Here is a 25,934-nt window from a genome sequence, read left to right on the forward strand (position 1 = left end):
AAGAAAGAAAGAAGAGAAGAAGGTTCTAGAAAGTCTGTGTCTGTGTGTGAGTGTCTCTCTCGCTCTGTCTGAGTCCCACACTGAGCTCGCCATCGCCATCGCCATCGCCATCGCCATCGCAAGACAGCAACCTGCTTCTTTCTCCTCTCCAAGTAAGTCTCTTCCCGTCTGTTCTAGGATAATTCTCTGTAGTATTCAGATCTCTGTCTTGCCTTCCTGCAGCTGTCTGTTTATCTCTGCGGTGTTGCTCTCGTGTGTGGTTGCGAAGTAATGTCCGTTGATTGAGATCTCTGTCTACCTTTCTGCTTCGATGTGTCTATTTGCGTAGTAAGAACTATGGGATTGAGTTGTCGACGTAAAGACTGTATTTTGTTTTTTGTCTTCGTTGTTTCATTTATTTTGTGGTAAACAGGTCCTCTTCTCCGATTGTTGATATCCGAGTTTTTTCTCACTGTATACCATATTTTTGAATTATCTGTCTCATTGTCTCGCATAATTCTGATCCAACAGAGATGATCTTGTCTTCGTGTTTTTACAAGGAGAAAATTCACTGAGAAGATCCTTCTATAGTGAAACCGAAAACATCATTGGGACGCAGACCATTTTTATTTCAAATCTAACCGTGGGGGCATGATTTTCTTTTCATTATATGATAGAATGATGAGCTTGAGGAAGTTGTTTTCTTACCTTCATGGAAATGCTAGAACGAGGGTCCTTGAAGTCTATTCACTTCATATATGAATGTAAGAATCCATTTTTTAAGAAGAAAGGGGGTCGACGAAGGGAGTTTCCTTCCATCTATGTAGTAATGAAATATGAAATTGTTTAAGGAAGGAATTTTCTTTTCTATATTCCTGTAAAAGTTGGAATTTTATTGAGATTCCAAATCTTAACATCCTGTTCTGCTCGAATTTGATAATTTAATACCAATAATACCTTTCTTCTAGAAAAAAAAAACCCCTTTCAAGTTCCCCTTGAAAAGTGGAAATCTACTAAAACTCAGCTTTGTCCTCTGCAATTAGCTTCTGGAAGGGGCTTTCTTGCTCCCTGAAATAGCGGAAATCCCACCAATAGGATTTTTCTTTAATGATCTTTGGGAAGGCGTTTTCTTCTCTTTTGTATTGCTTTAATGAAAATGCAGAAATTCACATTTGAGATTCATCTTGTGCCAGCGTTCATACTCAAAGCTATAGCAGCTCTCTCTGTCTCTACTTGCCTAAGCATGTGCATTTTGTAAAAGATGAAAATTTCACAAGTGCAAGTTCTATGAATTCAACAACATCTTGATTACATATATACTCTTCATATTTAATCACATGTTACTTTTTCCAATTTCAGATTTTTGTAGATAGAACTCATCACCAAAAATCATGGCAGATGAAGCTAAGGCGAAGGGAAATGCAGCTTTTTCAGCTGGGAAATTCGAAGAAGCCATTACACATTTTTCTGAGGCCATAGACTCAGCTCCTTCCAATCACGTACTATACTCCAATCGCTCAGCATCTTATGCTTCACTTCACAAATATGAAGAGGCATTGGCAGATGCGAATAAAACTGTGGAATTGAAACCTGATTGGCCCAAAGGATATAGTAGGCTCGGGGCAGCCTATATTGGGCTGAAGAGGCATGATGATGCAGTGTCAGCATATCGTAAAGGTTTAGAACATGATCCTAATAATGAGGCTCTTAAGTCTGGTCTATCTGATGCACAGGCAGCTAAATCTAAACCTCGTGGGTTTCCTGGAGGAGGTGCATCTCCTTTTGGAGATATTTTCTCTGGACCTGATCTCTGGGTAAAGCTCTCCCAAGATCCGAAAACTCGTGCATACCTTCAACAACCAGATTTTATGCAAATGATACAGGATGTTCAGAAGAATCCGGGGCTCCTAAATCTGCACTTGAAAGACCAAAGGATGATGCAAGCGCTTGGTGTGTTGTTAGGAATTAATCTGTCGACTGCCTCGAAAGATGTTTCGGAGGATATACCTGATGTCTCGTATGAAAGTCCAGTACCACCTTCTAACAATGCTTCTACGTCTTCTCCCAGCCATTCTGCAACTGAATCAAAGAAAGAGGCAGAGCCTGAATCTATGGGGGGTTCAGGAAGTGATAAGGAGAAACTAGCTCAGAAATCTGAAGCAGTGAAAGAGAAAGAGTCTGGAAATGCGGCTTATAAGAAGAAGAACTTCGAAGTTGCTATCCAGCATTATACGAAGGCCATTGAGCTTGATGATGAAGATGTTTCATTCATTACAAACAGGGCAGCTGTTTATCTTGAAATGGGCAAGGTTAATATCTTTCAATAAATTTGAACTTGTGTTATATCTTATATATGTGTCTTAATTTTTTTATCAACAAATATAAATTTGGCTATCTTTTATGTATGCCATTGCATGCTCATTGCAAATATATAAATCCTTTTCTTATATGTTCAGTATGAGGAATGCATTGCGGATTGTGACAAAGCTGTAGAAAGGGGTCGAGAACTGCATGCTGACTATAAGATAATTGCAAAAGCATTAACACGAAAGGGAACTGCTTATGTGAAAATGGCAAAATGCTCCAAGGATTATGATTTAGCTATAGAGGCATTCAACAAAGCTCTTACTGAACATAGAAATCCTGAAACTCTAAAGAAACGGAATGAAGCTGAGAGAGTTAAAAAGGATCTTGAACAGAAGGAATACTTCGATCCTGAGATTGCTGAAAAAGAGAGAGAGCTGGGTAAGCTTTTGATTGCTTATTGGGGATGCTTAAACAGCTTTGGTATGTTTTTGATCAAAACCTAGATGTTTGGAAAGACTAATACTTTCATGGTGATTTGTAGGGAATGAATGTTTTAAGGACCAGAAGTATCCGGAAGCAGTGAAGCATTATTCAGAAGCTATCAAGAGAAACCCAAATGATGCCAAGGTGAGACGCTCAATATCTAAGGATTCAGGGAATTATTATTAGATAGGGCAATGATTCAAGTCAGATTGTCATAAGTTCTATGAATGTAGTGCCACATCCTGAAGAATTAAAGGACATTCTGAATGAATCTAGGTCTTCCCTATGTTAACATCTGTCAACCAAAATTTAGATTGTTTTACATATTTGTCTGCCTTCTCTGTATTATGCTGATTTAACTAATTGTTAACATGGTAATTCTGAAGAACTAAAGTTATAGATGCTAGATTCATGTGCTGTTACTGGGATATTGATGTGATGTTGTTTCTAGGACGATTTATTAGTCGAGTTAAGCATCGATATTTTCTCTTGATGTTTATGATTAAGCGCAATATACATTTATGAATGTAGTGCCACATCCTGAAGAATTAAAGGACATTCTGAATGAATCTAGGTCTTCCCTATGTTAACATCTGTCAACCAAAATTTAGATTGTTTTACATATTTGTCTGCCTTCTCTGTATTATGCTGATTTAACTAATTGTTAACATGGTAATTCTGAAGAACTAAAGTTATAGATGCTAGATTCATGTGCTGTTACTGGGATATTGATGTGATGTTGTTTCTAGGACGATTTATTAGTCGAGTTAAGCATCGATATTTTCTCTTGATGTTTATGATTAAGCGCAATATACATTTAAGGTAAACTCTACTGGCTGACCGATTCACATTTTCTCTTGTAGGTTTACAGCAATCGTGCTGCCTGTTATACTAAGTTGGGAGCTCTGCCAGAGGGGTTGAAAGATGCTGATAAATGTCTTGAACTTGACCCAACTTTTGTTAGAGGATATGCTCGTAAGGGAGCTATACAATTCTTCATGAAGGAGTATAACAAAGCCTTAGAAACCTACCAGGTATGGATTTTTTAAACTTTGTTGTGCAAAGTTTTTGAACCATCTAGTACTCTGGGATGATGATAGTTTATCTGTTTATGTTCTATTTTACAGGCTGGTCTTAAATATGATGAGAATAATCAGGAATTAATTGAAGGTGTCCGAAAGTGAGTCATGTAAACATAAATGTTATACTTACGGATTTTAATATTATGTGCTGTGATTGATGAGTGATGCCTTATTATAGATGCATTGAGCAAATTAATGCTACCAATAGAGGAGCTGTTAGTGAGGATGAGTTGAAGGAAAGACAGGTACAGGAATGTTCCAAATTAAACTGAATATCTTTGATTGAGGAGAGGAGTTTATATTTATTAAACCGATAATTTTGTTTATGCACCAGGCTAAAGCTTTGCAAGATCCTGAGATACAAAGCATACTTTCAGATCCTATCATGCGTCAGGTAGTATAAATGATGGTGCATTTCATGTTCACACCTGTTTATTGTCAAAGGTCATGGAATTGTCTTACATTTAACTCTAATCTTAACTGCTATAATTGCATGTGGATAATGTTAACCATTGATATTCTCATGTCTCCGTGATGGTTACTTTGGGTTCCTTTACTGTGAAGCCTTACGCCAATGTATCACTGCGAGCCTTTTAGCTAGGTTCAATTGATATATATATATTATATATATATATATATATATATATATATATATATATATATATATATATATATGAATGAATATGCTTTAGTAGATTCACATTTATATAAATTCCTTTTCGAGGTTTGACTGTTCACATGTGAACAGCCTTGGCTTTTCATCCAACTTTGTTGGCCTTTTTATGAGACATGTTTGTTTGTCAAAACATTACACTCCTCATATCCATTTATTGACATACCCGAAGGATAAAAGGGTCCATCCAATCGTGAGGCCATTTGCTGGGTGCAATGCCAGACATCCTATCCATCCAAATCATACTTCACATCTGGACGTCTAATAGGCTACATCATTAGTTCCTAGACTGGTATGATACATGAGTAAACCGTTCAATAGTGTCTGAGAAACTGTTCAATGCCCTTATTAACTCATAAGGGCTACAAATGACTGTTTAATAGACATTTATGGGTAACCATAGCATGATATAGTGCAATCATATAACATTACAGCCATTGCCTTTTAGTAGATCTATGACTATAAACAATCACCCTAAAGAATAGCCATAGCTGACAGGTTAATGGAAATCAATGACATCCAAACACCATTCTTTTTTCTTATTCAACAAATGCGCTGTATGAGATTAGCTGGACATGTAGCTTAATTGAGTGTATGAGGACTATCCACCTCAGATGGATAGTATTTGTTCGTTGAATAGTTCAGATCTCTGGATGTTAAGGAACTGTATTGGGTGCTTTTTAAGCAATGATCAAAACAGTATCCTTATATCGAGGATTTTGGTCTTCTCAAATTTGTAGATGGTTTCTCATTTTTGACAGGTTTTGACTGATTTTCAAGAGAATCCTCGTGCTGCCCAAGAACACACAAAAAGTCCGATGGTGATGGCTAAACTTCAGAAGCTAATGGCTGCTGGAATTATTCAAGTGCGATAAGCTAATGAGTTCGGTAGCCTTTTGTGCAAAGAGCCCTCATAATCAGAATTGCTGATCAGAATTTAAGCAACATGATATTGTCATTCATCACTTTTCTCACAGGAAGTGGGCTTGTTTTTTGGCTTTTGGTTTCATTTTTGCCCTCAGGATCTTGTCTACTATATTCTCTGATACATATAAACATTAACGATGATCACCATATATTGATGGCTGCCACTCATGCCACTGAGCTAGAGAATTTATGCGTTCATGTGAAAGGTAATCAACTCTTTGGATTGTAAGAGAGTGTAACTTAAGGGACTAATGCTTTTGTAATTTGTTATATTTTAAATGACATGCATCCTTGCATAATTTAAAGCAACAGTTTTTATGCATACAATGCTATTTATCAAGTAATAGTAATTGTAGTGAAGGCCGTAGTGTGTTGTACACATTGAAAATCTTTATATCATCAATTGAAAATAAAAGCTCGTGTAGGGAATCAAGCAATCTTTGTAACTCATTTGGAAGGTGCAAGTGACAATCTGTTATCTGGTCTTGGAAATTCACCCTATTGAAGTGAATGTGCATCACCATGCCGAAGTATTGATGAGAAGTATTGATGATGTTATTGTCTTCCTGTTTACAAGTTAAAAGGTTGGAGGCATGTGAATTGTTAGATTCAAACATAATTTCTGTTAAGTATTTCTACCTATCAGTGAGAATACAGTATCTCAATGTCTATGCATGTATTTCATTCAACAATTATCACTTGGCAAATCATGGTTATTTGGGATCAATTTCGTTGATTTCTGTAGTGTGTTAAACACACATACAAACTACTGGGTTAAGATTTTAGGGGCTGCATTAGGTGTGATTCAAAAGTAATATTGTCCTATGATGCAATATAAAATCTTCTTCACCGATTAGGTAATCTTTTTGTTATTTAATGGCTTTTTTGATATATTATTATATATGACAATTATTTTCCTTTCCCACAAGGCTGAAGAAATGAAGACTTGCAAGGCCCTCGATTGTTGTGAGCGTCCAATCCTAACAAAGTTGCACCTTAAAGCCAGTGTAGGTTAGGATATACATAAAATTACAGAAATAGTATATATGAGTGAGTGGATTAATGTCTTGGCAAAGATATGTTTTTGGATGAGGAAACACTCAATTACATGACAAACCACCCTACTTGTGGATATAGATAGAACTCCAAATTCAGGTTTAGGAGTTAATGGATGGCTAGTTTTAGAATGGGCAAAGAGCATCACTCAGCTCATTTGCTCCCTCTAGAACTAGGAGAATATTTTAAGACTTCCTCATAAACATTTGTTCCTAATTCTCCTCTTTTATGTTGTCTATCTTTAGTCAAGTAGGTTATAATCCATGAATGCATAGGCAAAGAAAAGGCCTTAAGGTTCACATAACAATGCTGTTTTATATATCTTTATATATCAAGGATTCTAGTGTAATTAGTGAACACGTGACAATTTGCGTTTGTTGATCAGAATTATCAAATCCAAATAATGTACCATGCTTAATATCTGGCACTTGAAAAGGTATTTTTTATGATAGTTTTCATAAATCCCAAACCCTGGCAAGCTATTATTTCCATAATCGAAGGGAAATGTTTAGAAACTTGTGATGCATATGTAGCCCATTTTTCAAGCCAAATGGAAGCATATGTTCACCTCCACAATTCATTTTATCCTTTGTTTCCACATGCAGGCATGTGTATCTTATTTGATAATGAGTATACTTCTTTGACCATAGAGGGAAATACCTTCATAATAAATATCTTGAAAGCCTTTTTACTCATTATCCTACTGACCATAATAAGAATGCTTTCTTTCCTCTCTTTGGTTGTGAGTGCATGCAAACTCTAGAGTGGATTGAAACTCTCTTCTTTATGGAGAGCCACAAGATTTTTGAAGCTGCAATTTGAGTTATGTGATGATTAGATATTGTGTAGATGGACGCAGAGAGGTACCTCTTTGTAGACTACAAAATTGAGGCTCATTGGCACCTCATATAGGCTTCGTATTAGGATCTACCAATCTAAGTGATCTTTTTGTATGCCCAAGCTAAAACCTAACATGGCCTTTCTTCTTGTCAATTCCTCTACAGAATCACATAGAATAAGCCATCAAGAATGATAATTTTGAATCAGCCTAGATGAAACATAAGCCATCAATTGGGCACCTTTGCACATCAACAAAAGTCATGGGTTTTGAGGAAAACTTGTGCATTGTGTTTGGTTCCTTACTCTCCTTGATAATAGCCTTTCCCAAATTGCAATTAACATTATCTCCATACAAGATCGTGAACCTCAATGTTTCTATCATCTTTACACATCACATTTCAAATCCTTTTTGCTTGTATCATGCATCATGTCTCTTTCTCCACTAGTTGACATAACTTATAGTATATGTTTGGTTTTCCATGCACCTTGAATTGATAATGTCAAGTACACCTTGGAAGCTCACATGTTGATTACTCAACTATTATGCTCACGTCTACTTTCTGAGAGAGATGGCAAGTATCATAGAAGCTTTTTATTATTTCCTCTTAGGCTGAGTTTGAGTATCTTGGGTTTGAGTTCCTTTAGAGCTTTCACATGCAAGTCACTGCTATTCAATGCAAACAGCCCAATTTAGTATTCATTAGACTAAAATCCAATTGGTATACTTTCCCATGCGAGGAGTTGCATCTTTTGGAACAAATAATAGGATAACCGTACTGTTTTTTTAGATGACATATTTAGTGGGGTTAAAAAATCATTGTATTTTGTCTTTCCTTGAATTTATATTCAAAAGTTATTTTGCCAAGTTCCATATTCCCTGACTTCCAACATGCGCTCAGTATTGAATGCCATACTGCAGAATCGGGATAGAATGGTAATTTCTTCAGCACAGATTGAGCTTCATCAAGGTGGCCTACATGGGCAAGAAGATCAATCATGCAAGTGTGATGCTGAAGAGTTGGATCAATACCAAAGTCTTTGCTCATGGCTTCAAAGTACCTTGTGCCCTTTGCTATCAAACCCAAGTGACTACATACATTTAGAATAACAACAAATGTGATTGCGTCTGGCTGATTTCCTCCTTCTCTCATTCTATTAAATATAACAAAAACTTGTTTACTTTCCCCTGTTTGTGCATATCCAGAAATCAAAGAATTCCATGAAAAAATATCTCTACAAGGGAGCTTATCAAACAATTCCTGTGCCTTCAACAAGGATCCACATTTTGCATACATGTCTACTAGTGCATTACCAACCAGTATGTCTTTTTCCAACAGCCCTCTCATTGAAATCTCACCGTATATTTCAGTACCTTTATCTTTAGCTCCAATTAAGCCACAAGCTTTCAAGCTGCAAAGATATGTAACATTGTCTGGGCAAATGCCTTCCACTTCCATCTTTTCCAAACACTTCAATACGTCCTCATTGTATTCGTGTGCCACATAACCTGTGATTAATGCATTCCATGAGATAATGTTTCTGGCTGGAAGCTTGTTAAACAGCTCCTGAGCCTTTGCAAGATAACCGCATTTTGCATACATGTCAACCAATGTGTTGGCGAGAAAAATGTTGGTTTCCTGTAATAGTTTCTTTTCTCCAATATGAAGATGTATTTTCTGGCCCTTTTGTATGGCTCCCACATTACCAAAGAGTTTCAAGATGCAGGCATATGTTGTTATGTCAGGGGAAACTCCCTCGATCTGCATGTGTTCAAAGCAATTTGATGCTTCATTCTCCTGGTTACATGCAGAGTATCCTGAGATCAGGGCATTCCACAAAACTGTGTCTCGGACTGGAAGGTTATCAAACACATCTTGTGCGTTTGAAAGTAACCCACACTTGGCATACATATTGACTAGTGCACATCCTATAAAAACATCTCTTTCCAATAACCCATTTTTGGCAATCTCTGTAAAGTACTCTTCACCCTTATTTCCCGCCCCTACACTAATACAAGCATTCAAGCTGCAAGCCATTGTAATGATATCTGGAGAATTTCCTTCCAGTTGCATTTGTTCAAAACACTTTAAAGCTTCTTTTCCAAAGTTTTGTTTGGTGTACCCTGTGATTAGTGTAGTCCACGATACGACATCTCGAACTAAAAGCTTATCAAATACTTCTTGTGCCTCTGCAAGCATGCCCCATTTAACATACATACCAATCAATGCGTTGCTAACGATCTGGTCTTCTTCTAATAATCCTTTCTTAATGATCTCCCCATGGATCTCCCTGCCTTTCTCCATATTTATAATGCTACCACAAGCTTTCAAGCAGTGGGCAAATGTAATAGAATTTGGAGATAATCCCTCGAGTTCCATCTGATTGAAACAATCAAGCACCTTTCCACACTCATGTGTAGCATATCCTCCAATTAATGTATTCCAAAGGATAACATCTCGGATTGGAAGCACATTAAAGACTTCTCGAGCTTTTAAAAGGTGCCCAAATTTAACATACATATCCACTAATGTGCTCCCGAGTACAAGATTCATTGACACCAAGCCTCTTCTTGAGACATCAGCATGTATTTGGATACCCATTAGCTCATCTTGAGTGCTTCCACAAGCCTTCAGTATAGAAACGTATGTAACAACATCAGGCGAAACCCCTGCAAGCCGCATCTCCTTGAAATAAAGAAGAGCTCCGTCAAACTGTTCAAGGTCAGCATATCCTGAGATCAATGCATTCCATGAACTAATATCTCGTACTCTCAATATATTAAAGACTTCTTTTGCCTTTGCAAGAGAACCACATTTCGCATACATATCGATCAAAGCATTGCCGATTATAAGGTTTCTTTCTACTAACCATTTCCTGACAATATTATCATGAACTTCTATACCTTTATCGATATCTCTCACCAACCCACACAATTTCAAGATGCAAACATAAGTGACACTATTTGGACTAAAACCTTCAAGTTCCATTTCCTCAAAGCATTTAAATGCCATTTCGGCCTTCTCGTGTTTGGTATATCCAGTAATGATTGTATTCCATGAAATTATGTCTCGGATTTTAAGATTCTCAAACACTTCATTAGCTTTTTCCAGCATTCCACACCTTGCATACATATCGATCAATGCATTTCCAACGATAAGGTTAGATACTAATAACCCTTTGCTTCCTATAGCCACTTCTAATTCTCTTCCCTTTTCTACATCTCCAATGCTACCACAAGCTTTCAAGCTACTGACGTATGTGATAGCATCAGGGGAAACTCCATCAATTTGCATTAATTCTAAACAGTCTAATGCTTTTTCACCATCTTCATCTCTAGCATATCCTATAATCAATGAGTTCCAAGATACTACATCTCTAACAGGAATCTGATCGAATACTTCTTGTGCTGTTCTAAGCATACCACATTTAGCATACATATTGACCATGGCATTACCAAGAAATGATAGTAGACCTTTCTTAGAAACGACATCATCATACAATGAATAACTCGTTTCCCTATCTTTCAACTCTGTACAAACCTTAACCAATGATAGCAAATCATACTTGTCAAGGATGAAATCATTTTTCTTTCTTAATTCTTTATATAATGCAATAGCATGCTTAAAATCACCCCATTTGATGAGATCCGATACAAGAGAGAACCTTAGATGTTCATTCAGATGAAGAAAAGTGTCCAAATCTTGCGGAAAATTTCCATTGAAGTCTAATAAAATGCAGATTAGTCTATCCTTTATCAATCTATGTCCTGATAGCCCACTTCTGAGAACATAGACAGTGAAGAAAGCTCGGAAAACGGGTTTTCTTTCAGTACAAAGATTGCATACTATGTTCTCAACAGAAGGATTTATCATAGCTTATCTTCTTCTTCTTCTTCTTCTTCTTCGTTTTCTTGTTTGTTAGATCAGATATATCGGTGATGAAGACATTTTCTTCGTTTTTTCCACCAGTAGAAGAAGGAAGGATCCATGGCGAGAGCTCCGACATAGAAGAACCAAAACAAGGTTCTGTAAGTATTTGGGGCATTTGAGGAAATTGCGAAAATACTGAGGGCGGATGCAGGGGAATAAAAACAAAACAAACAAGTCAGGGGCAGTTTCCATTACTATAATTCTCAGATTGAGACGCATTCGATTGATGTAGGCTTATTAAAATTTGACAATCTAATTATCACAATTAACCGTGGATTAATCTGTGATTACCCATGCAAATGAGCTCTCCCTTATACTTGTTTGCTATTAATCAAACTTTTGATGGCTTCTTTTTGGGTAAATTTCCATAAGATGTTTAACTCTTATCTAAAAGAGAATACACCAAACTCAAATTTGAGGTTTTGTATATTTACAAGAGATACCCCCTTGGCTTTTAAAAAATGACGAGAATTCCTTTCAAACTTTGGAAAACGTAAGCATGACACGAGATCCTTTACACGAAGATAACTGTACAACTGTCTTGAAAGGCAGCTCTAGGGATGTTCAGAAGAGATCTATGAGATGGTGATTGTAATATTTTGGAATAGTCGTCCATACATAATCTATCAAGTGAATGTAAAGATCTTTGATTGATGAAGAAAAGTGAAGACATGGTTACAAATTACTTGGCCTTTTTACCTAGAGGATTGATGAAGAAAAGTGAAGACACGGTTACAAATCACTTGGGCTTTTTGCACAGAGAATTAATGAAGAAAAGTGAAGAAATAGTTACAAATTACTCTTGCTAGACTCGATCGGGCCCCAAGACTGAACTACTCTTTAGGAGGAGATAAATGAGTGATTCATTCAGATGAGGTCTAATGGCGATTCAATCTCCCATTCACTCGTGGGATTTGGGCAATCCAAGAACTGATAATTGGCAACAGACACAAGAACCTATGCATCCTCATTGATGTGCGTATGGCTAGCGCTAGAGCACCAGCTAATGAATTTCACGCCAGATGTGAGAGACAGCACCTAATAACGCATTTTCATAAGCCAGGAACTATGATATCACCCAAAAAATTTTAAACTAAATGTATGTTCTAACAAAATTGCACAAAGAACCATGAAGTGCATTTACTGAGCATTCAAATACAAATCAATTTAACACTATCGCTTAACATTGCTGCCCATAGACTGAAAATGGCCTCACCAATAGGGTGTAGCCAATACAAGAACAGCTTACAATACAGTCTCAATTATAAGTGAAAAAACTAGTTGTAATTACTTTGACATACAGTTTTCCAAGTGTCTTAAAGCATTAAAGGCATGATATCACACTCAATCATTCACATGTGCTAAATGTTTTCTGCTTTCACAAGTTCAATTGGGTTGAGAAAATAGCATCATGTAATATGGCACAGCCTAGATTGTTAACAAGTGTGTTCCATGTAGCACACTTTACAAATCGCTTCACTAACCAGCTTCACATGTATAATGTCCTTCCAGTACATGTTTGCATGCATTTTACAAACATAAATATCCATATACATCAGTATATATATATATACATAACCAACTTCTATCTAATGAAGAAACATTTATTTAGTAAAGATAACTAAATGGCATCACCTTTCTACATTTGTACAAAACACAGCAAAAGTTCAAATTTTGGCGCATTGGAAATAAATATTCAATCATAAAACGTTTAACTTCTCCTGGAAATGCATCAGAATTCAGGATCATAAGTAAAAAACAAGTGGCTTGTATGTGATTTCTTTATGACAGAACATTCAGGTCCATGATGACAACCATACATGCCTAATCTAGTATACAAGGAAAAATCCTGGAAGAAATGGTTTTCACCAGGCAGAAGTAAATATGCTGACCATGTACAGACAGTTCATTACTAGTTTACAATCGTTAAGGGAAAGACCCAAAATTAAGAGGTCTCTCACTCGCTTGCCCTCTCACACATACTCTCAAATGCTACAGAGCTATCGAAGGGTCAAATAGGTTAGTATGAAGGCAACTTTTTAAGCATTGTTGTGAATGAAGGGTTAAGTCTGTATGGGACTTCCATTCAAAATTGGAAAAAAAATTATGACCTGGTTCAATGATGCTGATTGTTTTCTTTTCCACCATTCCCATCATAAAGTCAGTAGAAAGTTCATCTCATCGAGGTAGAGCCTGAATGATGTCTTGTCGATGATGATGATGGGTATGCCATAAAGAACATCACATTTGGTACTTCATAACTATATTGATCTCAAAACAATTAAAACATAAATCGCCATCAAAATGCGGTCTTGTTAATAATTGAATCCGGACGGATCTATTAGATTAGAGGGAACTGCGGCTGGATCTAGCTCCCAACAGCATTTCGGGATACCTGGAGCTTCATCCCCATTGAGCTTATAAGCAGGTACTTGGTGAGAGAATCTAAGCATTTCCGCGAATGGTACCTGCATGATCTTTTCACTACTAAGTTGGAAAATAGTCTTAAAACCCTTCACTTTTTGCAGTAGCACTACTGTAACCCCTGTTTCATCATTGCAATCACTAACAACCTCTACCATGCAATACTTTAAAGGTGCATCAGTGACCTTAACCACACTTTGCCCTGGTTCCCAATCACCATATATACTCCAGATGTCGCCTTTCTTCGGATAGATTTTGACTATACCTTTGCTTCCCTTTTCCCATTTCACAAGATGCGAGAAAGAGTTCACACTATCCATCACCTGACTCGATGAAACCCTAAACTCTCCACATGTGAATGAGAAACCCATATCCAACAAGTCATAAAGCTCTTCAGGAGGTTTCCGCAACTCAAACCATCCAATCAAAACTTTGAAAGGAGTTCGGGATCGCACTTCCCTAACCTTCACATAGTACTTGGGCATACCATCCTTCTCATCATACAAAGCCCATATCTGTCCAACTTCCACATCCTTCTCTTCTCTGCCTTCATCAAAATTATGGAAATCTGCATCAGGCACTGAGCAACTTGCTAAAACTCCATCTTCTTTATCAGAACTAATGCACTGTTCTTTCTTTACCTCACTGGAGGGTTGATGCTTCTTCTCTATCTCTGGAGCAGAAGTCAAGTTTTTCTTTTCATCCCTACTGAAAGTCGGTGTAACTGTATTGGTCTTTCCTGCTTGCAAGTTGAGCTGCATTCTTATAGCATTCTTTGCAATATCTGCAAGCCTTTTGGTCATATCCATGTCTTTCAGAACCCCCTGCTTCATGTTTCCAGAATCCATTTCAACTCTCAATTTCTTGCCAGGGCACAAGTCTTGAAAATCTTCATCACTTCTACTGGCATTGTAACCAGCACTCCTCTTATAGCCAGTAGAAAAAGCTTTTCCATTTTCACCACTTACTACTTTAATCACACACTCATCTTCCTCATCTGACTCACTACCACTTGCGTTTTTCTGCTTTTTGGCAAGCTTGTTCTTCAATTTCGAAGAAGCGTGATCTTTTCTGAACATAGCTTTAGCCATAGTTTCCTGTGCTCTCTCAGCCATCTTTGCTTTTTTCATCAGTTCTTTCTGAATCTCTCTAGCCTTCCGAAGCTCTTCTATCTTCCTGTAAAGCTCTTTTTCAGCCTCAGCTTTGGCTCCAGAACACCCTCCCATTCCATAAACCGAATTATTAGCATCAGAAACTCCACCATTCTTCGCAGAAACATCTGAAGAAAAACCCATTGTATTGGCTGGATTCGGAACACTACCATGTATGCCTGATGCTCCACCATTAACAAAAGTATTAGCCATGTTGAACCCTGATGTTCCGTAATTTGTAGAGATGTAAGAATTACTAGAATGCCATGACTGTGAACCTGGCGGAGAACCAGGCAAGCTTCCGTGAGGAGGCCATGCCTGGGTAACATTCACCTTCAGCACATTTGAGAGGTCTTTGGCAATAAAAGGCTTCCGACACTGGGGACATAACAAGTTCTGATTCTCATACTTCCTATAGTATTGATACCTCATTTGGCATGACGAACAAGCTGTCCAGAAAGTGAAAAGATGAACAGCGGCATGAACAGGAGCCGTCGGATGATTCTGAGGATATTGTTGGTTTACATTGTTGCAGACATTAAAATGGATGTTTCCCTCAGCATAACTTTTATGTTTCTGGGAAGGAACTTGATGAGAAGAAGCCTGGGACTGTTGCATACCAGTAGAACTCTGAGCTGATGCATTACTGTGAAACCCCCTCTTTGCATCATATACGAGGCGTTTCACCTTGTCAGAAAGCACTTGTAAAGCTTCCCCGATGAGCTTAAAGGCTGATTCAGCCCCAACCGATTTGTTCTTGTCAGGATGAAGAAATAAAGCAAGTTTTCTGTACTGTTTCTTCACAGAAGCATCATCAGCAGTGGGTTCAATTTGCAAGATTCCATACCAATCTTTCTCATCAGTAGATGTAAGTTTCGTCTGAGCCGCCACATGGACATCTAAGACAGCGATCATCTGTGCAATATTCTCCAAATCAGGAAATAGCTGCTGAGCTTTAATCGCAAACTTTCTTGCGGAAACATAGTCTTTAGATGCGAATTTCTGCTCTGCCACGACCCTTGCACGAACAGCTTCGTCTCTGTTACACTCCATAGCATGACCCCGTCTTGAATGAAAACACACACAGCTGGCTTTCCTTCCTCTTAGAACAAATTACAAACCAGCTCCCTTTCTAGGAAACAAGAACCACAAGCTATTATCCTTTTCCTCAATCGAGAACTTCAACAAGCTTCCTTCTACCAAGACCCTAGAACTTTGTATTCTCTTTCTTCCACCAAGAACCTTGAACTATCTTTCTTTTCTAGCACGAACCTAAGACTTTCAAATATCTTTCGCAAAACAAGATCCTCAAACTAGCTTCTTTCTGCAAGCATGAATCTCAAACTAAGGACCTTCATGACCTAGCTTCCTTCTAGCAATGATTCAAATCCCAAACTAGTTCGATTTCAGCAAGAACCTAAGACTTTGAAGTAAACTTCTTCCAGCAAGAACCAGAAACAAGCTTCCATCTTCAAACAATGTTGAGCTGGCTTCTTTCTAACGAGAATTATTCTGCTTTTAACTAGCTCTATTTCTACAAGAACCTAAGGATTTGAATAAGCTTCCTTCTTTCAACAAAAACCTTGAATACAATCTTTCCTTCTAGCAAGGAATTATACCTTGAACTCTCTTCATTTCCACTAGAAACTCAAATTTCCGACTAGCTTCCTTCTTCCAGCAAAAACCTCAAGCATGATTTCTTATAGCAAGGATTTAAACCCCAAAGTAACTATCTTCAGAAATAAACCAAGATTTTGAACTAGCTTTCTTCCATCAAAAACCAAGACTTTGAACTAGCTTTCTTTCAGCAAAAAAACAAGATTTTTAGCTAGCTTTCTTCCTGTAAGAACCTTAAACCCTGAACTTAGTTCTCGTTCAGTAAGGAGCTTGAACGATTCTTCAAGAAGAATGAGGAAATGGAGGAAAACGGACACACAATGTGAAGTCTGTGAGGTTGAAGTCGGACTCCACAGCATGCAGAAGGAGCAAACGAGCTCATACCTTAGAAGAAAATAGGCAGATCTCAGATTCCACACTGGCGGAGGAGACATGGAAACTGATTTCTGTGTCTGTGTGTCTGTGCCAGTATTGTACTCTGGGCTTCTCTGTGAAATGTGCAAAATTGAGAGAAAAAAAAATGAGAGCGGGAGGAGAAAAGGACTAACCTGCGAGGAGGAACAGAAACGGCAATGCCTGAGGGAGAGAGCGTGATTAGGGTTTGCAGCAGGGGCAATGGCGGAGCAGAGGAATCAAAAGCAAATATTAAAAGGAACTCCGTCGGTGTTCTTCCTTTCAGTCTGTGTGTCCGTCGATCGCTCGCTCCGACTGTGCGTTCTGCTCTCTCTCTCTCTCTCTCTCTCGCTCTCCCTTCTCCTTCTTCTTCTTCTTCTTTCTTCTTCTTCTTTCTTCTTCTGCAGCGAAAATGGATTTTTCCTTCTTCAGTTTTTTGCTTTTTCTCCTTTGCGTTCTTCTCTCGTCCCTTCCATTTCTCTTTCTTCCCCTAAACTTTTCTCTGTAACAACAACAACAAAAAAAAAACAACTAAAAACTAAACAAAATGAAAGAAGACGAAAAAAAAGCTTCGATTTTTTTGGCTATGCGGACACCCCCCCCAAATCTCCCTCTCGAGTCTCTTTCTCTCTCTCGCCAAACCCTAACCCTAACCCTAATGCCTCTTGATTGCCCCCTTCGAGTGCCTCGGACAAATTCGATCCTCTTCGCAGACGAAAAGACGAACAAAGAGAGAGAGAGAGAGAGAGGCATAGATCTAAAACCCATGATATGAGTCGTGCCTCTACTCCGTCCGATGTTCTCACTGATGACAAGCTCGAAGAAAACAATAAAATTAAAGATCCCGTCAAGAAAGCCTCCGGCATTGGTTTGGTAGAATTACAAACACTCTGTGTGTGTGTGTGTGTGTGTGTGTGTGTGTGTGTGTGTGTGTGTGACAGACACACAGACAGGGATGGGTGACCTCCCGGGAAGTCTTGGTGTTGCACAGTTAGAGAGAAAGATACACACACACATAGAGAGAGAGAGAGAGAGACAATAGGAGTTTTGATGGATGTAGATCAGTTGGTAAAGTTGCACAATGGAGACTACGAGGTCGTGGGTTCAACCCCGATATTCCACAATGGCATCTCGTAAATTTAGAGGATGTGTATGGAGTAATAAAGAGGAGAGAAAAACTGAGTTTCGAACCCAAGACATAATACCACTAAGGTAAGGTAATTCAAAACAAGGAAGGCCTAGTGTAAATGGACTCATCAAATGATGGATTTTTTATTTCTTCACTTTCCCAATTTTTTCAATTCTATGTCCCCACCCCACCTAGATGAGATCACTTTCTTCTTCTTCTTCTTCTTCTTCTTTCTCTTGAATCTCCCTAAGACCGCATTCTATTGTTCGCCAACACGTTCATTCCTTCGTATGGGCTCGTCACCCCTTCATGTGATGCATGTGACCATGGCTTGCTCCAACCCCTGACTTCTGCATACATTTTGTTCAGGTTCTCCTAGTTCCCTTCCCCATGAGTTCGTCACCTCTTTCCAAGGGTGCATGCAATCATGCCTCATTCTTGCCCATCACTTTCACATCGCCTTTTGTTTAAAGGCATATCTCTTTCGAAGTGTTTCATTACTTGGCTTGACTTGTTTTGTCTAAGGTTGCATTTGATAGATCCTTTGAAAAATATCAACCCCCTCCCCTTTTCTCTTTACAAAAACATTTAAGCTTGTTCTACTATTGGTTGTCTTCTAGATTCCTTCTATACCCGATATCTTTGATATTCACAACAACCGCACAATAACAAAAACACAGTATATATCCAATGCAAATTTTGCCTTTTACAACACAATTTCATTAGGTCTTTGTTTTGTGTCTTTTTGCTATACTTGATTGATATATGATCATACGTTGACTGCACCTTGACTTGACATACGTTCTATAGATGATGTAGGTTTTCACCTTGTGTGCACACGTTTAGAATTCCAATAATGTAAGAAATACCGATTTTGAGAAAATATTATAGTTGTTGGACCTAGTACCTTCACATTCGTGAACTACTCAGTTTTGTTGTGATTATGTAGGTGAATGTATTGCCTATGCTTTTTTTATAATACAAACCAAAACATAGTTTAAAGCTTTTTTTGCAAGTCAATATGCTTCCTCTTTTTATCTTCAATTTTCGTCCATTGAATATTAATTAAGGCTTTCCACTAGTTTGTAGGGCCCACTTATCCCCTTATGTTGTTTTTCCCTAATCTAATCTCACGCCCTTCCTTCTATGCATATCCTCCATTACTTTCTTGAGTCCATTTTAAGTTATTTTGCAAAGATTGTTAGTAGAGAGAGAGAGGGAGAGAGGGAGAAACTTGATCGATGAGGAAAAGGCTCAAGTTACGTGACAAAAGTTTGTTGAAAATTTTGAATGTAAGCAACTTCCCACCCCGTCCCATACTTTGACTAGGTTTGTAGACCATGCCAAGTTTCTGTATGATTGGGATAATTAGGAGATGTGTAGTTTTGTCTACAATCAATAACAAGGAACACATATGCCGCCTTTCTATAAGTTGTGTAGAACTACATCGAATGGCTAGCTACAAATATTCATGGAACTATCAAGGAGCTAGATTTCCAAGGTTGTACAACATGCACTACAAATCATTATCTTTAGCATGATAATAAAGCAAAGTGTTTGTTTCTATGTGTTATTCTCTTTAGTGAATGTTAAAATGGCACGATAATGATATTATATAAGAGTATAAAAGACGAAGTTTTAATATGAGTTTAAGATGAAGGGATGATTGTGATAATATCAAAAGGTATACCTTGTTGCATTGCCATCACAATACCGGTAGCAAAACACATGATTCTGACATAGAACTTCATCTTCTCTTTTCATTTGCATAAAGAGCAAAAAGTAAAAACATAATCCATAGAGGCTTCAATAATGACCTCATTTCTTATAAGGGAATTTCACAAAATGGGTTGGGATGAGCAGGAAACAACAACTTGGCTCACTTTAGAATCTAGATGTAAAAATGGGATTCAAATTCTGAACTTTTGTCCTTAGAGTTCATTAGTGTAAAGAATCGGTGAGGATTCTGTGCAGCAGAAGAGATATGCGCGCGCGCGTGTGTGTGTGTGTGTGAGAGAGAGAGAGAGAGAGAGATAACACAAGAAAATACAGAAAAACAAAAAACTGTATTAACCCAAGGAAGAATAAGCCAACAACAACAAGAGTTATAAAGAGAAGGAGAAGGTGGTTATATAGTCACCTTCTCTCTAAGTTCTCTCACTGAAACTAGCCCTCGGGAAAGAGGTCTCGTCTTAACTACTTAAAGAATATGTGTCATCGGATGTTAATTTCTATTACACACTAGTTACTATACAAGGAGGTGGGGTGTTCACACACTTGAGTGTCCTAGAGTGCGTTCCCATACATGGGAAGTTGAGTTTGTTTGTCAACACGCACCTTCAAACACAACATCCGGTAATCTAATCATTGGTTCAGAAAAGGTATTCGGGTTGGCCTTGAGTTGACCAACTTCGGCTTTGGATGGTTGGTTCACTCCTGCTGCTCCTTACTCCCCCTCAAGCTCGGTTGGTTGATGGTTGAAAGACCTAGGTGCGTCATGAATTGCCATAGGTTGTCAATCCCCAAGGCTTCTGTGAAGATGTCGATCGTCTGTGTCATGGACACACCAACCATGGACTATGTCGGGGCTACGAACTTGGAGCTAGAAGTGACGAGGTTAGGAACTCTATAAGTTGTGAGCGACATGAGAGCATGAAGACAGAGATGAAGAAGGAGACAAGATGGAATGAGACGATAGTAAATTGATGTGTCAATGGCTAGTATTAAATCCCTTGAAAGGGACCAAGTGTTGTGGAACAAGGTCGTCAGTGTGGAAGAACAAACAACATCCTGTGATGGTGAAGAACTTGCGTATGCGAATGAGCAATACAGAGAGAGAGAGAGAGGCACAAAGAATACGTTATATTTCTCAATAGCAATAGTTACAACAATAACAACCAACCTTAACTAAAGGTTACAAAGTCACTTTATATAGTGACTATCCTAGGGCAACTGCCCTTTATGCTATTTATAAAAATAGTCCAAACTTGGGTTGTCCAAAGGGACAGTGTGAATACGGCCATTATACACTCGTATTCGACTCTCCCCCGTAATGGGTGTATACATGGGTTATACTAAAGTTACAGGTATGTACAAGGTTGTCGGACAGATCGGTTTTGTTCGAGTCGGCAGGATCCAAAGACTGAAGATCGAACCGGTCGGGTCGAAAGACCTGAAGCCGATCCTCAGAGAACCGATGTCAGTGGTCCGAAACCATCCTGTGTTGTGTGTCCAACTTTAACCGGACCGATTTTTCGTTACACCCATCTGGTGTTGAAGGGACCGAAAGTGATCCGCCAAAAGACACTTGGTCATTCCATCTGCGACATTATCGGTTGTGGATATCTTCTCGAGACTGATTTTCCTTGAAATGACGTAATCCCGAACGAAGTGATATCGAACGTCGATGTGCTTGGAGGCGTTGTGGTGAACCAGATTCTTTGACAAAGCAATAACACCCTGACTGTCGTTGTAGACAACTGGAGCCGAGTCTGAGTCGACTTGTCGAAACGTGTGCGCCAGACGACCAAGCCATAAAGCTTTTTTTACCGCGTCGGACGCAGCTACATATTCCACTTCGGTCTTTGAGGTGGTTGTGCACTCCTAAAGTTTCGACTTCCACGAGATTGCTCCATTGTCGAATTTGAAACAATATCCGATTGTTGATTTCCGACTGTCCACACAGCCGGCGAAGTTCGAGTCGGTGTAACCGACTACGCCTGAGGTTGAGTTCGGGCAAAAAAGAATGTCGTGGTCTTTTGTGCCAGTTAGATACCTGAACACATGCTTGACTGCGTTCCAGTGCGATCGGCTTGGGTTGTGCATGAATCTGCTGATGACGTGAGAAATATCAGGCCGTGTCGCGACCATCGCGTACATAAGGGAGCCGACTGCCGGTGCATACGGTACCGACTTCATATCTTCCCCCTCTAGACCGGATGTCGGGTAGTCTCGCTGAGACAACCGAAGGTTAATGGGGAGCAGGGTCGAAGCAGATTTGGCCGAGTGCATGTTGAAGCGTTCCAAGACACGTCCGATGTAGTCGGTTTGAGACAAGAAAAGTTGTCGTTTATTTGCGATGCTGACTAATCTTCATACCAAGTATGTGTCTTGTCGGACCGAGGTCCTTCATGGCAAACTTCAATCGCAATTTCCGAACGAGTTCGGTGAGCTCTCCGGCATGTCGGTCGGAGAGTAGCATGTCATCCACGTAAATGATGAGGAAGACAAGAGACCCATCTTGAGTTGTTTTGGTGAAGAGACAGTGGTCCTCATCGCTCTTGGAGAAGCTGATCGACTGGATGAAGTCATCAAACTTCTTGTACCACTGTCGGGGTGCCTGTTTTAGGCCGTAGAGACTCTTCTTGAGTCGACAGACTAGATGTTCCTGGCCGGATGCCACGAAGCCCTTCGGCTGCTCCATATAGATTTCCTCCTGTAGGTCACCGTGGAGGAATGCCGTTTTTACATCTAGCTGAATCAGCTCCAAGTTGTCAGCGGCCACGACGCCGAGCATGAAATGAAGGGTTGTCATTTTCACCACTGGTGAAAAGATTTCATCGAAGTCGACGCCATATTCTTGTCGAAATCCCTTCGCAACTAATATGGCCTTGTACTTTGGGTTGGTCGAGTCAGACGTCTCTTTTAGTCGATAGACCCACTTACATGGAAGAGCACGTCGATTCTCCGGTAATTCGACCAAGTCCCAAGTCTTGTTTGCGCGAATGGAGTGCATTTCCAACTCCATCGCCAGATGCCAGGTGGTTGAGTTGGCAGGTGCCGATGCTTCTTCATAAGATGTCGGTTCGCCAACGTCGATAAAGAAAATTCTGGGAGAGTACCTTTCCGGAGGTTGCGACAGTCTCTCGGATTTTCGAGGTATGACTGGACTGGTCGCACAGGGTATAGGTGTCGGATGGTCGGAAGCCAAGCCATTCGGCTGTGGTGAATTGGTGGATTCAAGACAAGAGGTGTCAGTTACCTGTGAAACCGATCTCGTGTTGTGGGCTGGGCCTTCATGAAGGGTTGGCACTTTGGAAAATATTACCCTTCGGACTTCAATAGGCCTTTCGACCGTTTTATGCATAGTTGACTCGTTGAACACGACGTCCGAACTTTGGACGATTTTGTCTGTGTTCGGGGTCCCACAGTCGGTATCTGATCTCGCCATCGGGTCCATATCCAAGGATAATGCATTTCCTTGATCTTGGTTCGAGTTTTCGGCGATCGTCTTTTGGTATGAGGGCATACGCCTCGCAGCCGAAGATCCTCAGCTTGTCATAATTCGGCTTACTATCGGTCCATGTTTCCTGAGGTATTTTAATTCCTAGAGGTCTACTTGGCGACATATTTATTATGTGTACTGACGTAAGTAGAGCCTCCGCCCAGAAGCCATCCGACAGTCCGGAGTGTTGGAGCATGGATACTATGCATTCTTGAATCGTCTGATTCATGCGTTCAGCAATTCTATTCTCCTCCAGACTATAGGGTGCCATATATTCACGTCGAATGCCGCGTTCCCGACAAAATTTGACGAATTCTTCAGACTTGAATTCTCCTCCGTTGTCGGTTCGGAGACATTTCAGTTTCCGACCGGTCTGATTTTCGACCATTGCAAGCCATTCAGAGAAGATTGAGAACACCCAATCTTTGGTTCTTATGGGGTAAGCCCACACCTTCCGAGTCGAGTCGTCAATAAAACTGACGAAGTACAAAGCACCGCTGAGAGACTAATGTGGCATCAGGCCACAAACGTCCGAGTGGACCAAATCGAGGGGACTCGATTCTCTTGGTGCTGATGTCGGGTGTGATATGGCTACCTGTTTGCCGTACTGGCAATGCTCGCAGAATTGGTGATCCGAGAAGGAGAGTTTGGGGATGTAACCGGCTTTGGATAGGTGAGTTATGTCGGTCTTGCTGAGGTGTCCAAGTCGTCTGTGCCATAACAATGACACGGGGATATCAACTAGAAATAAGTCACCCTCTTTGAGTGTGACATATAAAAGGTACAAAGAGTGTACCTTTGTCCTCGAGTAAGCAGGAGGTTCCCTTTGTGGAGTGTCCACCCTCCTGATGAGAACCCGGCACGGATGCCAGCTTCGTCAAGCTGTCCGACTGAGATCAAGGGTCTTCAGAGCTCAGGAAGGTGTCGGACGTTGTGTAGTATGAGTGTAGAGCCACACGGAAGGTTGAGCTCTACGGTGCCGATTTTGATTATAGCACAGTGTTGCGAGTTTCCAACTCGAACTGAGTCGGAGTGCCAGTCCGAGTATTGCCGAAACTGAGATAGGTGAGGTGTCACATGATACGATGTGCCCGAGTCCAGGAGCCATGTGCTCGATTCCTCAGTCGTAAGCAAAACTTCTAATTCAATTGGATTCTCTATGGATAGTATGTTTGGGTCGGTCGTCAAAATTTCGACTAAAGAGCCGATGTAGTTGACCTCCTCATGCCGGCTACTCTTCGGATCCACTCTCTGATCTTTGTCGGTTTTTGCTTTGAGTGCCTGACAGTCAGCTTTGATGTGTCCTGGTTTCTTGCAGTAGTTGCAGATTCTGTTGTCCCGGGACTTGCTCCGGCTTCGCTGATTGTTCGGCGGTCAGGAAGAACTTCTTCCCCGGTTGTTCGATCGGTCGGTCGAACCTTGTACTACATAAGCTTCATCTGTCGAGTCTTTGGTGAAAGACTTTCTCCGAGCTGCTTCAGTCAGGATTGCGCTCGTGACTTCGGAGTACTTAACGGCAACTGTTGAAGCATTGCACACGGTTGTAACGAAAGTTTCCCATAAAGAGGGGAGACTACTCATGAGTATCATTGCTCTGAGTTCAACCTCGATTGTCGTCCCCTGAGATGAGATTTGGGAGCTTATGCTTTCATACTCGTTGAGGTGTGCCTGAACCGAATCAGATTCTTTCATCCGCAAGTTGTAGAGGCGCCGGATCAAATACATCTTTGTTGCCGCGACCTTCTTTTCATAAGTTTTCGACAGTGTTTTCCAAAGTTCAAAAGCCGTCGAGCATGATTGCACTGTGAAGTACACTGACTCCGACAAGTGCATCTGAATCGTGGCGCGAACGATTCTGTCCAGCTTGAGCCACTCGTTTGCCTTGTATGCTTCTGGAGGATTTTCATTCTCAATCGGGTCTATCTGACCCTTGACTATGAGATAGTCCTGCATTTGTTCCTTCCAGAAGTTGAAGTTCGAACCGTCGAACCTCCTTAGACTCATCTCCGATGAGCCGGATGTTGATGCCATCTGCTTCGGTTTCGGTTGGTAAGACTTGGTTCGGAGTTGACTACGAACCTTAGTGGGGTGCAGTCGGTCGGCTCACCCGATATCGTTCTAGTCGATTTTGAACCCGAGTCGGTTTGGTTTCGGATACTTGTTGTTGAACTTGCTCGGTGTGACTCCGGTAACTTGAGGGACAAAACCGGCTGGTCTTATCGAATGTTGCCAAGTCGGAGTGAGCCCGGTTAGCTTCCGATTGTATGCCGAATACCGATTACAAGAAACCGATTGTTTGGGCCGATTCTGCTTCGGATGACTGCAGCGATGAGAGGGACGGATCCAACTGATCCTCCCGGATGTCAATCAACCAAATGAAGCGCGAATTTGGTTGTTGCCAGGAGTCCAATCTGTTGCGGGTGGTTACAACAAGCGGGTGAATAGCGTCCGGTGACCTATTCGGATGTCGTTTAACCGAATGAAGCACGATTGGGTCAGGTGTTGCACAGGGAGCTCCCCTCAAGTGATTACAATCACAGGAATAGAGTACAGCTGGCTGGCTTACTCCAATTTGTAATTTAGCACAGTGAGATGCGAGCTTTTTGTTTTTCTTCTCCCTTCTCTATTCTTAAAAGAAAACGAAAGCATAATGTTGGGTGGTGTACTATGACGGCCGGCAGCGGATTGAAGAACCTCCAACACTCTAATACCAAATGTTG

At 40.1% G+C, this 25,934-nt stretch overlaps 3 protein-coding genes across 3 annotated transcripts; 1 reads left to right on the forward strand and 2 right to left on the reverse strand.

The window, feature by feature from the left end:
- Positions 1-30: 30 nt before the first annotated feature.
- LOC147867071 (hsp70-Hsp90 organizing protein-like) lies at positions 31-5,750 on the forward strand. Its single transcript, XM_087314758.1, has 9 exons — positions 31-152; positions 1,339-2,288; positions 2,436-2,724; positions 2,828-2,913; positions 3,633-3,803; positions 3,897-3,949; positions 4,030-4,096; positions 4,186-4,245; positions 5,286-5,750. Exons 2-9 carry the CDS (start codon positions 1,371-1,373, stop codon positions 5,397-5,399), a joined length of 1,758 nt encoding a protein of 585 aa, XP_087170884.1. The 5' UTR covers positions 31-152; positions 1,339-1,370; the 3' UTR covers positions 5,400-5,750.
- A 2,300-nt stretch (positions 5,751-8,050) lies between these two features.
- Positions 8,051-11,562, reverse strand: LOC147867072 (pentatricopeptide repeat-containing protein At2g33680-like). The gene has a single exon (XM_087314759.1). The coding sequence runs from the start codon at positions 11,217-11,219 to the stop codon at positions 8,154-8,156; it is 3,066 nt and encodes a 1,021-aa protein (XP_087170885.1). The 5' UTR covers positions 11,220-11,562; the 3' UTR covers positions 8,051-8,153.
- A 1,466-nt stretch (positions 11,563-13,028) lies between these two features.
- On the reverse strand, positions 13,029-17,146 carry LOC147867073 (uncharacterized). Its single transcript, XM_087314760.1, has 2 exons — positions 17,017-17,146; positions 13,029-16,852 (listed from the first exon to the last, which is right to left on the reverse strand). The coding sequence occupies exon 2, from the start codon at positions 15,902-15,904 to the stop codon at positions 13,592-13,594; it is 2,313 nt and encodes a 770-aa protein (XP_087170886.1). The 5' UTR covers positions 15,905-16,852; positions 17,017-17,146; the 3' UTR covers positions 13,029-13,591.
- Positions 17,147-25,934: the final 8,788 nt, after the last annotated feature.

The sequence above is a fragment of the Azolla caroliniana genome, unplaced genomic scaffold, assembly GCF_043228905.1.
Source record: "Azolla caroliniana isolate FFs.n. ecotype wild unplaced genomic scaffold, voAzoCaro1.0.p SCAF_2, whole genome shotgun sequence".
Taxonomy (NCBI): domain Eukaryota; kingdom Viridiplantae; phylum Streptophyta; class Polypodiopsida; order Salviniales; family Salviniaceae; genus Azolla; species Azolla caroliniana.